General features: G+C 52.4%; 1 protein-coding gene across 4 annotated transcripts in view; it reads right to left on the bottom strand.

The window, feature by feature from the left end:
* The window catches only part of ttc29 (tetratricopeptide repeat domain 29), an 830,052-nt gene that overhangs the window by 61,336 nt on the left and 750,939 nt on the right, over positions 1–17,777 (bottom strand). For all 4 annotated transcript variants that reach the window (XM_072496097.1, XM_072496099.1, XM_072496098.1 and 1 more), the window contains exon 13: positions 9,139–9,186. In XM_072496097.1, coding sequence (XP_072352198.1) covers positions 9,139–9,186 — 48 coding nt within the window. The remainder of the gene's footprint in view (positions 1–9,138; positions 9,187–17,777) is intronic.

Raw genomic sequence — 17,777 nt, 5'->3', positions numbered from 1 at the left:
CCCATGATTATCATGGAACAAACAAATAAGCTGATTCCTGTCCTGTTCAGGAACCACATAAAGGGTGTATTTTAGGACCACACCGTCATGTGTGGTCAATGCATTTTTAAATCTATCGTATGGGGCTGGAATTTTCCTTTTAAAGTATCCCTGAGATTACTATCTTGCTTCTGGGCCTGCACTAAATCCTCGATATTTGTCTGTGAGACCTGAACTGCATTCACTGGGCGCTTTCGGGGGGTTCCAAAAATGTCCATGTCTGGAACCTGCTTTAGCCAGTATGTCGGCTTTTACATTTCCAGGTGGGGAGGAACGGTGGTGATTTCGGACTTTAATAATGCCAAAAATCCTGTCCTGTGCTTTGTCAAAAATGTGCCGGAGCAATGGGGTTGAAGGGAGGGGTTTTCCGTCCGCGGAAACAAATCCTCTTGCTTTCCACAGGGGTAGGAACTCTGTGAGGCTGTTACAGACATAGAGGCTGTCCGAGTATATGTCTGCTGGGCCGGGGAAGGAATCTGGGTGATCTACAATGTATGCAATGGCTGCGAGTTCTGCCGCCTCTGCGCCTAAGTGTCCTGGCAGTTTTAAGGAGATTTCTTCTAGGGCGCAACATAGATGCCGCATTCTGTAATGCGCCTCCCGTTTAATATAGTGGCAGAACCATCCACATATATTCTCAAAGGTGCGCACGTGTCTGTGTGCTGGGGGCTCTGGGGTGAACTACCTAGCTTTTTGGGGGGTGTTTTCGCGATACAGGGGCCTGTGTTGTGGTGCGGTGAGATGATTTCACATTCATGGGGGGGTGCCTGGGTGCTGAAGGTTGTCGGCTAGGAAAGTGTGGGTCTTGGTCCTTTTAACAGTGATGTCCCGTCCCTGCAAAAGAAGGGTCCATCTGGCTGCTCTGATCTGGCTTACTCTACCGTCCTTAAGTCGTCCGTCTAGTAAAACTTGTGTGGGGGTGTGTTCCGTGAGGATTGTGATGGGGTTTAGTCTGGTGTTATATGAAATGTATTGAACTGCCCAGAAAACTGCGAGCAGGTGCCTTTCACAGGCCGAAAAACCCTGCTCCACAGGATCTAAAACTCTGGATCTAAAACTCTGGACTTTCTTGGAGTTCACTTTGCATCCAATTTGCTGTAGGAGTTCCAGGAGTTCGGACAGAAGCGCGATGTGCTCTGCCTTGGTGTCTGTCTGCAGTAGTAGGTCGTCTACATTCTGGACCAGACATTCGGGGTGAGGACATTTTGATAAACTATTGGCCAGCTGTCGGTGGAAAATGGAGGGGGAGTTGTAGAATCCTTGTGGAAGGCATGTCCACGTGTACTGCTGACTTTTAAAAGTGAAGGCAAAATTTGTACTGGCACGCCTTTGCCAATAGAATGGACCAGAATCCGTTACTGATGTCCAAAACTGAAAAATATCGTGAGTTGAGTCCCTGTTTGAGCATGGTCTCGGGACTTGTGGCTACCGTGGGGGCTGCTGCGAGGGTGACTTTGTTGAGTTCCCGATAATCGATGGTCAGTCGCCATGATCCATTGGGCTTTTTCACTGGCCAAATCGGGGCATTATTAGTAGAGGCTACTGATCTAAGTACGCCTTGTTCTAATAAGCTATCGATAACTTTTGAGATTTCTCCCTCTGCCTCTTGGGGAAATCCATATTGCTTCCGGGGTCTAGGGTCAGGTCCTGTTATTTGAACTGAACCAACCATCCTGCCACAGTCATGTTCATGACTTGCAAATGCGGTCCTGTTTTTCTGAAGAACTGCCCTAACCTGTTTGTCTGCACTAATCGTGGTCGAGTCAAATCAAAAATCGCCGACTGCACTAATCTTATTAGCATACTCACCTACTGTGAGCATTGCGGGGGCTCTTGCTGACTTTGTCATTTTCCAGACACATTGATTTACTGGGTCAAATGAAAGGTTGTGGGGTTCATGAAATCAATGCCCAAAATGTGTTCTGCTGTGTGGTCCAAATCGACCAAAACTAGGGGGTGTTTTGTTGTAATGTTGCCAATTTGAATGGGTACAGGGGCTGTGATGTGTCCCTGTTGTGAGTGGCCTGTGAAGCCGCTGAGGGTGATTGTGGCTGCAGTGGGCCACGTGTCTTTTTGGAACATGGTGGAGGAATTAATTGTGGTGCGGGACCCTCCTGTGTCCCAGAGAAATTCGATGGGCTGTCCCCATATTTTCCCTGCAACGACTGGTCGGCCGAACCTATCCCAAAGGGTGTCGCAGACCCAAGTGGGGAAGCCCGAACACTGTCAGTCAGTTCCGTTCATGTCTGTCTGGTCTGAACGGGTGCTTACACTATGTATGGGCTTTGTCCTGTTATTCAGGGTGCCTGCCTGCTGGGCTCTCTGTGGCTTTCATGGGGCATTGCACTCTCGTGCAAAGTGACCTAATTGTCCACAGTTGCAACACTCCTGTGGTTTCTGTGGAGGGCTGTTCATGCCTTCGTTCACCCATGCGGGGTTCTGGTGCGCTTTAACTGCTTGGATGTCTGCCTCTGCCTGCTGTTCTTCGGGTTTTCTAATCGCGGGTTTGTTGTGGACAGATTGCTCCCAAGAGCGGGACAACCTTTTTAAGACCCACTTTTCGTTGTGCGCTTCTTCCGTGGGGTCATAATTGGTACAAGCTTTTTGTTCTGCCTCTGTGGCATGGGAGATGCGGGTCCATTTGGCCATGTTGTCTGGGGACAAATGGGCGCGGTCTAAGTTTCCGAAAAGGCTGTAAAATGGATCCACAGGCATCCAGCAAACGCTGTGGGGTGCTCTGTTTTCTTCTGCCTGCACTTATTCAGGCCTTCTACTGGGTCACCTCTGTTATAACCGATCGCGTCTAGGATCGCCGTGTGTATCTCTGCAAGGGTGCCAACTCCTACATTCTGTGGGTCGGGAAGGGCTGCTACAACAGAAGGGTCTAAGATTAAAACTGTGAGCTTCACTTGCTCACGCTCATCCAGGCCGTACATGGTTGCCTGCTGCTTCACTCTAGCAAAGAAGTGGTGGGGGTCTGAGGTGGGGAGGAACGGTGTGATCTTTTCGCACGCGTCCCGTAATTGGGTCACGGTTAAGGGGGTGGTGTAAAGGAATTCCGCGTCTCCTTCCATTGTGACTGTGCGGTGGGTAGTCACTGGATTCATGGGTGCCTGATCTATCTGCTCTATGGGGGGTTGGGGTGCTTTTCTCCTTTGGGGCTTTCCTCCCACACATGTTCCCTGTACATATCTATGCGCGGTTTTGTTTAGTTCTTGCTAATCAGGGCAGTCTTCTTCATTTAATTGGGATCCAAAGGTGCTTTGAAGCCTATTTTGCACTGAAAGCAAAGACTGCAGTTCCACAATCTGCTTCTGGCATTTTGCATGATCCACTGAGCTTTGTCTGTGCTCCGTGGTGGTGGAGTGCTCTTAACGCTGCTTTTAGATCGCTGCACTGCCTTTGCAATGCCTCTACCTGTTTCTCTGTCTCTTCTCTTACCAGGACTGCACGTTGCGTGTCCTGATAGGCCTTATCGTATTGGGTTTGGAAGCTGCTCAGCTGCGCTAGACAAGACTGGTATGCCCACTTGGCATCATCCACCTCTCCGTCCTTTGCTGCCAACTTCCTTCTCAAATCTATATTCTCTCTCTCGATCTCACTAACATCGACCTTGCTCATTCGATGTCTCTCTTCTATCTCTTTGCGGAGCGTCCGAACGACCTCCTCCGTGCCTCGCAATTGTGCCAGACAGGACACGATTGCCATCGGCTTGTGAGCTTTTCCCAAGCTCTTCTTATGGATCTCTGACAGGTTCTCCCACCAAGTATGTCCTATACGTTCGGGTCCTGTTTCCTCATTATCACAGAATTCACTCCAAAGGGGCCATCCTTTCCCTTTGAGATATTTCCTGATCTCTTCTTCCCAAATGGGACACTGTCCTACTCTACTGGTCGCTGCGACCTCAAATTCCTGGGGGTTCATAAGGCGCTCCATTGCCTTTTTTCCTATCTGAATGCTCTCTTTTAAAATTTGGAACGAGGGATACTAAGGCGGTGCTGTAAACACAGGTATGGCGTTCGCTACTTTGCGGAATGTTGCCTGGAATGGAGAGTAGGTCTTACGAGGAAAGGTTGAGGTTGCTAGGCCTTTTCTCATTAGAATGGAGAAGGATGAGGGGCGTCTTGATAGAGGTTTATAAGATGATCAGGGGAATAGATAGAGGAGACAGTCAGAGACCTTTTCCCTGGGTGGAACAAACCATTACAAGGGGACATAAATTTAAGGTGAATGGTGGAAGATATAGGGGGGATGTCAGAGGTAGGTTCTTTACCCAGAGAGTAGTGGGGGCATGGAATGCACTGCCTGTGGAAGTAGTTGAGTCGGAAACATTAGGGACCTTCAAGCAGCTATTGGATAGGTACATGGATTACGGTAAAATGATATAGTGTAGATTTATTTGTTCTTAAGGGCAGCACGGTGGCATTGTGGATAGCACAATTGCTTCACAGCTCCAGGGTCCCAGGTTCGATTCCGGCTTGGGTCATTGTCTGTGCGGAGTCTGCACGTTCTCCCCGTGTGTGCGTGGGTTTCCTCCGTGTGCTCCGGTTTCCCCCCACAGTCCAAAGATGTGCAGGTTAGGTGGATTGGCCATGATAAATTGCCCTTAGTGTCCAAAATTGCCCTTAGTGTTGGGTGGAGGTGTTGACTTTGGGTAGGGTGCTCTTTCCAAGAGCCGGTGCAGACTCAATGGGCCGAATGGACTCCTTCTGCACTGTAAATTCAATGATAATCTATGATTAATCTAGGACAAAGGTTCGGCACAACATCGTGGCCCGAAGGGCCTGTTCTGTGCTGTATTTTTCTATGTTCTATGTTCTAATACAAACTCCCGACAGTTTTTCGCAACAAAAATCTATCAGTTTTACCTTATAGCCTTGTTAGTTACGCATGCATTAACACGCTTCCGAATTATAAGGATTGATCAGAACTGCTTGAACACATGTGGTTTTTCTGTTCCCAATTGAATTCTCAATTCAAATTTTGGGTTCTCCCAGAGTGGTGAGGCCACTTCTAAATCGGGTCCCATCAGATGTCGCCAGTAAATGTTGCTAACTTTGGTTGGCTCTTAATTTGTTGCTCATTGTGTCTTTAATTAATTTGCTCTGTTTCTATAACCTTTGCTCTAGAGTCGCCAGGTATCTTTATGATACCGCCACGAAGTTCAAGTTCAAGTGCTGATCAATAACTCAATACACCAATTAGTAAGATTCAAATCAAAACACATTTATTATACACAGTCAATCACTACTCATGCATAAAACTCTACTGACTAGACTATCTCTAACACTAAAAGGCCTATACTTAGCTTTGGAACTGGCCCACCAGGTCAGGGGAACAAATGGCCTTTCGTTCGATTCTGAGTCTGCTGGATTCAAAGCTGGTATGGACTGGTAGCTAGGAGCACCTATCTCGTAGCGTGCGTTGACTGGAGACTTACTTGGTTGATGCGGCAGCTAGGCAGGTCACTGTAAAGGGTTGTTTCGAGCTGCTGAGTGACCCTGCCAAGAAGGACGAATTGAACTTCGGGACTCTATCTTATAGTCCCCAGGGGCTTCGCGCCGTTCGGGGTGGACCCAGTATCTGGTTCCAAGTGATTGGACTAGCTTCCGATCACTTGGATCGATTGCTCCAATACTGGAGCCGTGCCCTGATTGTTGGGTGGTTCCTGAGTGTCCATTGGCCTTCCTTTGTCTTGGCTCCTGCTGGCGCCGAGGAGTCTGGCTTAGCCTTATTCACCTTAAATGTTTCCAATTGTTCCTGGGGATCGCTCATTAATATGCGGATGGTTGCTAGTTTCAGTGCTGTCTGGGTTTCTGCAAGTTCTAATACACAGGAAACTTTGCACCTGCTAGTTTTTCCTGACTTGACTGAATTTCCCTGAATTCTTTGCGGATCTCCATTTTAAGTCGGGGAGTGGCCAACTCAGGTGGCTACAGTTTCCTCTGTGTGCTCCGGTTTCTTCGCACAGTCCAAAAATGTACAGATTAGGTGGACTGACCATGATCAATGAGTAGCGTAACGGGGATAATAATAATCATAACAATAATCGCTTAGTGTCATAAGTAGGCTTCAATGAAGTTACTGTGAAAAGCTCCTAGTAGCCACATTCTGGCGCCTGTTCGGGGAGGCCGGTACGGGAATTGAACCGTGCTGCTGGCCTTGTTGTGCATTACAAGCCAGCTGTTTAGCTCATTGTGCTAAACCAGACCCATAGGGCAGGGGAGTGGGCCGAGGTAGAGTGTTCTTTCGGAGGGTCAGTGCAGATTTGAAGTGTTGAATGGCCGCCTACTGCACGGTAGGGATTCTATGGATTTAATGGAAGTGGATTAAATTCTTCTAACTTTTTCTGCACTGCTGGCCGGTCCGGACTACATTGCCCACGGTGCTGACCGCCTCTGCCACCTGCGCCCAGGCGCGACTAACAGCACCGGCTGACAGCCTCCTTCCTGGGCCAGGGTACAGGGTCACCCTCCTCTCCTCCATGGCATTAAGAAGGGTCTCCAGCTCGGCATCTGCCAAATGTGGGGCTGCGTGTCTTGCTGCCATGTTGTTGACTGGGATGGTGTGTGTGGGGAGTGAAATGTGTCTCTGCGGGTGTAGCTTGTCAGCCTCCTGAGTGTCAATCGCGAAACCGGCGAATCCGGCACCGTTTCTCATTAGACCCTAGCCCCTTAACAGTACCGGAATCGGTCCAGGTGCGGCACCAGTTTTCCTGTCGGGGAACTCCACAAATTCTGCATCGGCATTAACACTAGTTTCAGACATGGAGAATTCCGCCGCCTCGCTCTGTATGCTGCATAAACATTTTGAAGTTGGATAGTATGTCAGCTGCATCCCAATTCAAATATGGGAATTTGTGGACATTCTGACAACATCTTTGACCTTGCTTCTTCGGTTCTGCCTGGAATGAGTGTCGCTGTCGCCTCTTTTGAATGTTTTTCTAAAGCTCTGCCTGCAAATACAAGATATGGTCGGATATCTCGCACTACAGGGTAATGGTGTCTTTGCTTCAACTATCTGTTCAGTAACGCCACAAGCCACCCGTTATAATCGCAACATTCTCTGGCCCAGTTTTTATGACTTGTTTTTGGTAGACCCTCCCTTACTCACTATCAATCCCACCCATGCCCTGGTCATTCACCTTTGCTGATTAAGCTAACTGGCACTAGTCCTCTTGGCACACTGTCCCACTCACTGAACTGACAGCCTATGTTCTACAATTGCACCATGTCTGATCCATCTGCTTTATTTGAGCACTCTCTTGGCACTCTGTCTTCAAAGCGTTTCTTCGCAGTCACCAACTGTGCTTCAGCACTCTCCAAGTTGCGACTTGGTCTGACCAAAATGTCAAGGGCCTGCTGATGCATGCAGCATGATGTAAGGCTGTTCACCGGGTCATACCTGTAATTAATATTGCTGCCATTGGTCTTTCCACCACTGATCACCATGTTGAGTTACCATAATGATATGGGCACCAATTGCTCATACGGGATTGAGTGGACAGGTTGTGGGTTCATTTATTAAGACGAGGCACATAAGAACAGTTATACATAGATATAAGACTTGAAGATATCAGAGCTGTGGGTTGTGCCCTGCTCAAAGCAAAAGTGAAACTATAACTGAATCTTATAGCACATTTCCCTTCTAGTGATGTAATGCAGCTGTCTCTGAAAGGCATATGACAACTGTCACTACTTTAAAATACATGCTTCTATGGAGTGATTTTCATGATACATACTGGAGAATGCCGGCACTTGCTATTTAATGAACATCAGACGAAACTAAAAGGCTGTGACCTTTGAGCACCAGGGAAATGTATCTGGGGGAAACTCAAAGATTTCCTTGGATTTTTCCAGGTGTGAATTGCGCAGTAATTGCCCGGGAAGTTCAAATTTCCTTTGGACAATTGCCCTGCCCTGGGAACCATCTGAAAATGTGATTTAAATCGCAAGCTTCAGGTGGTTTCGACTGTCCTCCAGCAGTAGTTATCCAGAAAAAGATAGAAGAATTAAACCCACTTCTAGCTTCTAGGTAACCATAATACTGACCAGCACGGATTCCCCCACCCCTCCATGGGACTTCCCCCACAAACTTCCCCATCACCCCCATTACCACCCTCACTCCTTCCTCACCACGCGTCTCAGTCCATCCCGAGAACTCACGGTAGGGGCAGCACGGTAGCACAGTGGTTAGCACAGTTGCTTCACAGCTCCAGGGTCCCAGGTTTGATTCCCGGCTTGGTTCACTGTCTGTGCGGAGTCTGCACATCCTCCCCATGTCTGCGTGGGTTTCCTTTGGGGCTTCTGTTTCCTCCCACAGTCTAAAGATGTGCAGGTTAGATGGATTCGCCATGATAAATTGCCCTTAGTGACCAAAAAGGTTAGATAGGGTTCCTGCGTTACGGGAATAGGGTGGTGGTGTGGGCTTAAGTGGGGTGCTTAATGGCCAGTGCAGAATTGATGGGCCGAATGGCCTCCTTCTGCACTGTAAATTCAATGATTCTATGATTCTATATGAATCCACCCACCACCCCGAGAACTCCTCCACCCCCTCAAACCCCTACCAATATTCCCCTCAACCCTCACTGACATGAAATGAAAAATGAAATGAAAATCGCTTATTGTCACAAGTAGGCTTCAAATGAAGTTACTGTGAAAAGCCCCTAGTCGCCACATTCCGGCGCCTGTTCGGGGAGGCTGGTACGTGAATTGAACCGTGCTGCTGGCCTGCCTTGGTCTGCTTTCAAAGCCAGCGATTTAGCCCTGTGCTAAACAGCCCCCTGAGGTTGATCTGCCTTGATTCCATGGATTATGAGGTTCTGATATGCCAGTAGATCTGCAATTGCCAGGCGTTTAGTTTCATGATGTAGAACATCTGTGATACCCAAAAGGTTTCCTCCTCAACATCCCAGAATACCCTCCACTTAGATCTAACTCGACCTGAATCCACCCCTCCCTCAGGGTCAACCCAACCAGACCAACCTTCGGGCTTGAACCAACATGACCCCACCCCCCTCATCCCGACCAAAACCCTTCCCTGGCCTAATGCTACCCCACATCCTCCCAATCGTATCCCAATCTTATCTTATAGACTTACCTCCTTCATGGCTTGTCAAAGAGGAAATATGCTGCAGATGATGGAGATCTGAAATAAAGCAGAAAATACTGAAGAAACGTGTAATGATGCACGCTCTCAAATGCTTTAGAAACACGAAAGGTATTTATGAATAAGAAAAGCTGTACGGAGGCCAGCAGCCACAAATCTTCTACATGTCTTCTGCCTAAGGGAGGCCTCCAGCCCAACAGGTGACTATGCACTCACAGTCCGTCAATGCCAAGTGACCTGCTTCTGCTGTGTTGCCCCTAAAGGGACAGTCAGCACAAAGGTTTGCTGGGGAGTGGGGGCGGGGGAGGGGTGCGGTTTGGATGGTGCGGAGGCGAGGAGGTGAGTACAATGGTTAGCCATAAACCAGAAAGGCGGCATGCTGGCACAGTAGTTAGCACTGCTGTCTCACAGCACCAGGGACCAGGGTTCGATTCCGGCCTTGGGTGACTGTGTGGAATGTGCATATTCTCCCCGTGTCTCTGTGGGTTTCCTCTGGGTGCTCCTGTTTCCTCCCACAGTCCAAAAATGTACAGATTAGGTGAACTGACCATGATCAATGCGCAGTGTTATGGGGATAGGGCGGGGGAGTGGGCCTAGGTAGAGCATTCTTTCGGCGGGTCAGTGCAGATTTTGTACTGTAGGGATTCTATGGAGTTGATGGAAGTAACTAATACTGTAGGACAGTCAGAACTATCATAAGTTTGTAATTTAAATGGCATTTTCAGATGGTTCCCAGTGCAGGGAAATGGTCCAAAGGAAGTTTGAATATCCTGTGCAATTGTATGCCCTGGGCAATTGTTGTGCAATCTGTAGACCGAGTGGCCATGTGATGACGCGGCTAATTGAAGGGGTCACACGACAGAAGCGCAGTGCTTCTCCCTGGAGTGCGGGCAGAGATACAGCATGTACGAGCTGCTCAGAGTACTGGATAAACTAATGTTGTTAGAAGTCCTTGGGTCGCCCGTCATTGAAACCCTGCATTTCTACATGATGTCAGGAGTTGGCAGTATGGCACAAGGCCTTAGATGCATTGACCCACTCGTGTTCGATGAGAACAATGCGGACAACTGAGCCAAGTTTGAAAAGGGGTGGTGCATCCACTGCGGTGCCAGATTATTGGACTAATCAAAATAGGTACAAGCTTACAGTGAAATTTTAATTGTTTGTCTTTCAAATGGAGGAGAAAAAATCTTTAAAAAGTTTGAAAACATTTGCTTGCCCGTGAAGAATACAATACTCGACAGGCATGCGTTTAACTGTACAAACCAAAGTTCTGATGAATCGATTCAATCATATATGGGCACCTTGAAAATCTCAGAGAAAATGTGCGTTTGACACCCTTACCGATTAGTTAATCAGGGATCGGCTACGCTCTGGGGTCCACTGTGATCTTGCCCACAAGCAGCTGCTGCGGGAGAACACCGAGCCCCCGACAGAGCACTGAGCCTCCGACAGAGCACTGAGCCCCCGACAGAGCACTGAGCCCCCGACAGAGCACTGAGCCTCCGACAGAGCACTGAGCCTCTGACAGAGCACTGAGCCTCCGACAGAGCCTCCGACAGAGCACTGAGCCTCCGACAGAGCCTCCGACAGAGCACTGAGCCTCTGACAGAGCACTGAGCCTCTGACAGAGCAACTGACAGAGCACTGAGCCTCTGACAGAGCCTCTGACAGAGCACTGAGCCTCTGACAGAGCACTGAGCGTCTGACAGAGCCTCTGACAGAGCACTGAGCCTCTGACAGAGCACTGAGCGTCTGACAGAGCCTCTGACAGAGCACTGAGCCTCTGACAGAGCCGCTGACAGAGCACTAAGCCTCCGACAGAGCCTCTGACAGAGCCTCCGACAGAGCACTGAGCCTCAGAGAGAGCACTGAGCCTCCGACAGAGCACTGAGCCTCCGACGCAGCACTGAGCCTCAGAGAGAGCACTGAGCCTCCGACGGAGCACTGAGCCTCAGACAGAGCACTGAGCCTCCGACGGAGCACTGAGCCTCAGACAGAGCACTGAGCCTCCGACGGAGCACTGAGCCTCCGACAGAGCACTGGGCCTCAGAGAGAGCACTGAGCCTCCGAGAGAGCACTGAGCCTCCGAGAGAGCACTGAGCCTCCGACAGAGCACTGAGCCTCAGAGAGAACACTGAGCCTCAGACAGAACACTGAGCCTCAGAGAGAGCACTGAGCCTCAGACAGAACACTGAGCCTCAGAGAGAGCACTGAGCCTCAGAGAGAACACTGGGGCTCAGAGAGAGCACTGAGCCTCCGACAGAGCACTGAGCCTCAGACAGAACACTGAGCCTCCGACAGAACACTGAGCCTCAGAGAGAACACCGAGCCTCAGACAGAACACTGAGCCTCAGAGAGAGCACTGAGCCTCCGTCAGAGCACCGAGCCTCAGAGAGAGCACTGAGCCTCAGAGAGAGCAGTGAGCCTCCGACAGAGCACTGAGCCTCAGAGAGAGCACTGACCCTCAGAGAGAACACTGAGCCTCAGAGAAAACACTGAGCCTCAGACAGAGCACTGAGCCTCAGAGAGAGCACTGAGCCTCCGACAGAGCACTGAGCCTCAGAGAGAGCACTGAGCTTCCGACAGAGCACTGAGCCTCCGACAGAGCACTGAGCGTCAGACAGAGCACTGAGCCTCCGACAGAGCACTGGGCCTCAGAGAGAGCACTGAGCCTCCGAGAGAGCACTGAGCCCCAGACCGCGCACTGAGCCTCAGAGAGAGCACTGAGCCTCCGACAGAGCACTGAGCCTCCGACAGAGCACTGGGCCTCAGAGAGAGCACTGAGCCTCCGAGAGAGCACTCAGCCTCCGACAGAGCCCTGAGCCTCAGAGAGAACACTGAGCCTCAGAGAGAACACTGAGCCTCAGACAGAGCACTGAGCCTCAGAGAGAGCATTCAGCCTCAGAGAGAACACTGAGCCTCAGACCGCGCACTGAGCCTCAGAGAGAGCACTGAGCCTCCGACAGAGCACTGAGCCTCCGACAGAGCACTGAGCCTCAGAGAGAACACCGAGCCTCAGACAGAACACTGAGCGTCAGAGAGAGCACTGAGCCTCCGACAGAGCACTGAGCCTCAGAGAGAGCACTGGGCCTCCGACAGAGTACTGAGCCACAGAGAGGGCACTGAGCCTCAGAGAGAACACTGAGCCTCAGAGAGAGCACTGAGCCTCCGACAGAGCACTGAGCCTCCGACAGAGCACTGAGCCTCCGACAGAACACTGAGCGTCAGAGCACTAAGCCTCAGACAGAGCACTGAGCCTCCGACAGAGCACTGAGCCTCCGACAGAGCACTGAGCCTCAGAGAGAGCACTGAGCCTCAGACAGAGCACTGAGCCTCAGACCGCGCACTGAGCCTCAGAGAGAGCACTGAGCCTCAGAGAGAGCACTGAGCCTCCGACAGAGCACTGGGCCTCAGAGAGAGCACTGAGCCTCCGACAGAGCACTGAGCCTCAGAGAGAATACTGAGCCTCAGACAGAACACTGAGCCTCAGAGAGAGCACTGAGCCTCAGGCAGAGCACTCAGCCTCCGACAGAGCCCTGAGCCTCAGACAGAGCACTGAGCCTCAGAGAGAGCATTCAGCCTGAGAGAGAACACTGAGCCTCAGACCGCGCACTGAGCCTCAGCGAGAGCACTGAGCCTCCGACAGAGCACTGAGCCTCAGAAGAGCACTGAGCCTCAGAGAGAGCATTCAGGCTCAGAGAGAACACTGAGCCTCAAAGAGAGCACTGAGACTCAGAGAGAGCACTGAGCATCCGACAGAGCACAGAGCCGCAGAGAGAACTGAGCCTCCGACAGAGCACTGAGCCTCAGAGAGAACACTGAGCCTCAGACAGAACACTGAGCCTCAGAGAGAGGACTGAGCCTCAGACAGAGCACTCAGCCTCCGACAGAGCCCTGAGCCTCAGACAGAGCACTGAGCCTCCGACAGAGCACTGAGCCTCAGAGAGAGCACTGAGCCTCAGACAGACCACTGAGCCTCCGACAGAGCACTGAGCCTCCGAGAGGACACTGAGCCTCAGAGAGAGCACTGAGCCTCCGACAGAGCACTGAGCCTCAGAGAGAGCACTGTGCCTCAAAGAGAGCACTGAGCCTCAAAGAGAGAGCACTGAGCCTCAAAGAGAGCACTGAGCCTCAAAGAGAGAGCACCGAGCCTTAGACAGAGCACTGAGCCTCCGACAGAGCACTGAGCCTCAGAGAGACAACTGAGCCGCAGACAGAGCACTGAGCCTCAGACAGAGCACTGAGCCTCAGACCGCGCACTGAGCCTCAGAGAGAGTACTAAGCCGCAGACAGAGCACTGAGCCTCAGACAGAGCACTGAGCCTCAGAGAGAGCATTCAGCCTCAGAGAGAACACTGAGCCTCAGACCGCGCACTGTGCCTCAGAGAGAGCACTGAGCCTCCGACAGAGCACTGAGCCTCAGAGAGAGCATTGAGCCTCAGACAGAGCACTGAGCCTCAGAGAGAGCATTCAGCCTCAGAGAGAACACTGAGCCTCAGAGAGAGCACTGAGCCTCCGAGAGAGCACTGAGCCTCCGACAGAGCACTGAGCCTCAGAGAGAACACTGAGCCTCAGAGAGAACACTGAGCCTCAGAGAGAGCACTGAGCCTCCGACAGAGCACTGAGCCTCCGACAGAGCACTGAGCCTCAGAGAGAGCATTCAGCCTCAGAGTGAACACTGAGCCTCAGACCGCGCACTGACTGAGCCTCAGACAGAGCACTGAGCCTCAGAGAGAGCACTGAGCCTCAGACAGAACACTGAGCCTCCGACAGAACACTGAGCCTCAGAGAGAACACCGAGCCTCAGACAGAACACTGAGCCTCAGAGAGAGCACTGAGCCTCAGAGAGAGCACTGAGCCTCAGACAGAGCAATGAGCCTCAGACAGAGCACTCAGCCTCAGAGAGAGCATTCAGCCTCTGAGAGAGCACTGAGCCTCAGACCGCGCACTGAGCCTCAGAGAGAGCACTGAGCCTCCGACAGAGCACTGAGCCTCCGACAGAGCACTGAGCCTCAGAGAGAGCATTCAGCCTCAGAGAGAACACTGAGCCTCAAAGAGAGAGCACTGAGCCTCAGACAGAACACTGAGCCTCAGAGAGAACACTGAGCCTCAGAGAGAGCACTGAGCCTCCGACAGAGCATTGAGCCTCCGACAGAGCACTGAGCCTCCAACAGAGCACTGAGCCTCAGAGAGAACACTGAGCCTCAGAGAGAGCACTGAGCCTCAGAGACAGCACTGAGCCTCCGACAGAGCACTGAGCCTCAGACAGAGCACTGAGCCTCAGACAGAGCACTGAGCCTCAGACCGCGCACTGAGCCTCAGAGAGAGCACTGAGCCTCAGGCAGAGCACTTAGCCTCAGAGAGAGCACTGAGCCTCAGAGAGAGCACTGAGCCTCAGACAGAGCACTGAGCCTCAGACCGCGCACTGAGCCTCAGAGAGAGCATTCAGCCTCAGAGAGAACAGTGAGCCTCAGACCGCGTACTGAGCATCCGATAGAGCACTGAGCCTCCGACAGAGCACTAAGCCTCAGAGAGAGCATTCAGCCTCAGAGAGAACACTGAGCCTCAAAGAGAGAGCACTGCGCCTCAGACAGAGCACTGAGCCTCAGAGAGAGCACTGAGCCTCAGAGAGAACACTGAGCCTCAGACGGCGCACTGAGCCTCAGAGAGAGCACTGAGCCTCCGACAGAGCACTGAGCCTCAGATAGAACACTGAGCCTCAGAGAGAGCACTGAGCCTCAGACAGAGCACTCAGCCTCCGACAGAGCCCTGAGCCTCAGAGAGAGCACTGAGCCTCAGAGAGAGCACTGAGCCTCAGACAGAGCACTGAGCCTCCGACAGGGCACTGAGCATCCGACAGAGCACAGAGCCTCCGACAGAGCACTGAGCCTCCGAGAGAACACTGAGCATCAGAGAGAGCACTGAGCCTCCGACAGAGCATTGAGCCTCAGAGAGAAATCTGAGCCTCAGAGAGAAATTTGAGCCTCTGAGAGAGCACTGAGCCTCAAAGAGATCACTGAGCCTCGAAGAGAGAGCACTGAGCCTCAAAGAGAGTACTGAGCCTCAAAGAGAGAGCACTGAGCCTCAGACAGAGCACTGAGCCTCAGAGAGAACACTGAGCCTCAGAGAGAGCACTGAGCCTCCGACAGAGCATTGAGCCTCCGACAGAACACTGAGACTCCGACAGAGCACTGAGCCTCAGAGAGAACACTGAGCCTCAGAGAGAGCACTGAGCCTCAGAGAGAGCACTGAGCCTCCGACAGAGCACTGAGCCTCCGACAGAGCACTGAGCCTCAGGGAGAGCATTGAGCCTCAGACAGAGCACTGAGCCTCCGACAGAGCACTGAGCCTCAGAGAGAGCACTGAGCCTCAGAGAGAGCACTGAGCCTCCGACAGAGCACTGAGCCTCAGAGAGAGCATTGAGCCTCAGACAGAGCACTGAGCCTCCGACAGAGCACTGAGCCTCCGACAGAGCACTGGGCCTCAGAGAGAGCACTGAGCCTCCGAGAGAGCACTGAGCCTCCGACAGAGCACTGAGCCTCCGACAGAGCACTGAGCCTCAGAGAGAACACTGAGCCTCAGAGAGAACACTGAGCCTCAGACAGAACACTGAGCCTCAGACAGAACACTGAGCCTCAGAGAGAGCACTGAGCCTCAGACAGAACACTGAGCCTCAGAGAGAGCACTGAGCCTCCGACAGGGCACTGAGCCTCCGACAGAGCACTGAGCCTCAGAGAGAGCATTCAGCCTCAGAGAGAACACAGAGCCTCAGACCGCGCACTGAGCCTCAGAGAGAGCACTGAGCCTCCGACAGAGCACTGAGCCTCCGACAGAACACTGAGCCTCAGACAGAACACTGAGCCTCAGAGAGAGCACTGAGCCTCCGACAGAGCACTGAGCCTCAGAGAGAGCACTGGGCCTCCGACAGAGCACTGAGCCTCAGAGAGAACACTTAGCCTCAGAGAGAGCACTGAGCCTCCGACAGAGCACTGAGCCTCAGACAGAGCACTGAGCCTCCGACAGAGCACTGAGCCTCCGACAGAGCACTGAGCCTCAGAGAGAGCACTGATCCTCCGACAGAGCACTGAGCCTCAGACAGAGCACTGAGCCTCAGAGAGAGCATTCAGCCTCAGAGAGAACAGTGAGCCTCAGACCGCGTACTGAGCCTCCGACAGAGCACTGAGCCTCCGACAGAGCACTGAGCCTCAGAGAGAGCATTCAGCCTCAGAGAGAACACTGAGCCTCAAAGAGAGAGCACTGCGCCTCAGACGGCGCACTGAGCCTCAGAGAGAGCACTGAGCCTCCGACAGAGCACTGAGCCTCAGATAGAACACTGAGCCTCAGAGAGAGCACTGAGCCTCAGACAGAGCACTCAGCCTCCGACAAAGCCCTGAGCCTCAGAGAGAGCACTGAGCCTCAGAGAGAGCACTGAGCCTCAGACAGAGCACTGAGCCTCCGACAGGGCACTGAGCCTCCGACAGAACACAGAGCCTCCGACAGAGCACTGAGCCTCCGAGAGAACACTGAGCATCAGAGAGAGCACTGAGCCTCCGACAGAGCACTGAGCCTCAGAGAGAAATCTGAGCCTCAGAGAGAAATCTGAGCCTCAGAGAGAGCACTGAGCCTCAAAGAGATCACTGAGCCTCGAAGAGAGAGCACTGAGCCTCAAAGAGAGTACTGAGCCTCAAAGAGAGAGCACTGAGCCTCAGACAGAGCACTGAGCCTCAGAGAGAACACTGAGCCTCCGACAGAGCACTGAGCCTCCGACAGAGCACTGAGCCTCAGGGAGAGCATTGAGCCTCAGACAGAGCACTGAGCCTCCGACAGAGCACTGAGCCTCAGAGAGAGCACTGGGCCTCAGAGAGAGCACTGAGCCTCCGAGAGAGCACTGAGCCTCCGACAGAGCACTGAGCCTCCGACAGAGCACTGAGCCTCAGAGAGAACACTGAGCCTCAGAGAGAACACTGAGCCTCAGACAGAACACTGAGCCTCAGACAGAACACTGAGCCTCAGAGAGAGCACTGAGCCTCAGACAGAACACTGAGCCTCAGAGAGAGCACTGAGCCTCCGACAGGGCACTGAGCCTCCGACAGAGCACTGAGCCTCAGAGAGAGCATTCAGCCTCAGAGAGAACACTGAGCCTCAGACTGCGCACTGAGCCTCAGAGAGAGCACTGAGCCTCCGACAGAGCACTGAGCCTCCGACAGAACACTGAGCCTCAGACAGAACACTGAGCCTCAGAGAGAGCACTGAGCCTCCGACAGAGCACTGAGCCTCAGAGAGAGCACTGGGCCTCCGACAGAGCACTGAGCCTCAGAGAGAACACTTAGCCTCAGAGAGAGCACTGAGCCTCCGACAGAGCACTGAGCCTCAGACAGAGCACTGAGCCTCCGACAGAGCACTGAGCCTCCGACAGAGCACTGAGCCTCAGAGAGAGCACTGATCCTCCGACAGAGCACTGAGCCTCAGACAGAGCACTGAGCCTCAGAGAGAGCATTCAGCCTCAGAGAGAACAGTGAGCCTCAGACCGCGCACTGAGCCTCCGACAGAGCACTGAGCCTCCGACAGAGCACTGAGCCTCAGAGAGAGCATTCAGCCTCAGAGAGAACACTGAGCCTCAAAGAGAGA

The sequence above is a fragment of the Scyliorhinus torazame genome, chromosome 3 (assembly GCF_047496885.1).
Source record: "Scyliorhinus torazame isolate Kashiwa2021f chromosome 3, sScyTor2.1, whole genome shotgun sequence".
NCBI lineage: Eukaryota > Metazoa > Chordata > Chondrichthyes > Carcharhiniformes > Scyliorhinidae > Scyliorhinus > Scyliorhinus torazame.
Note: the sequence above shows the minus strand (reverse complement) of the source record. Positions and strands in the feature narration are given on the sequence as shown.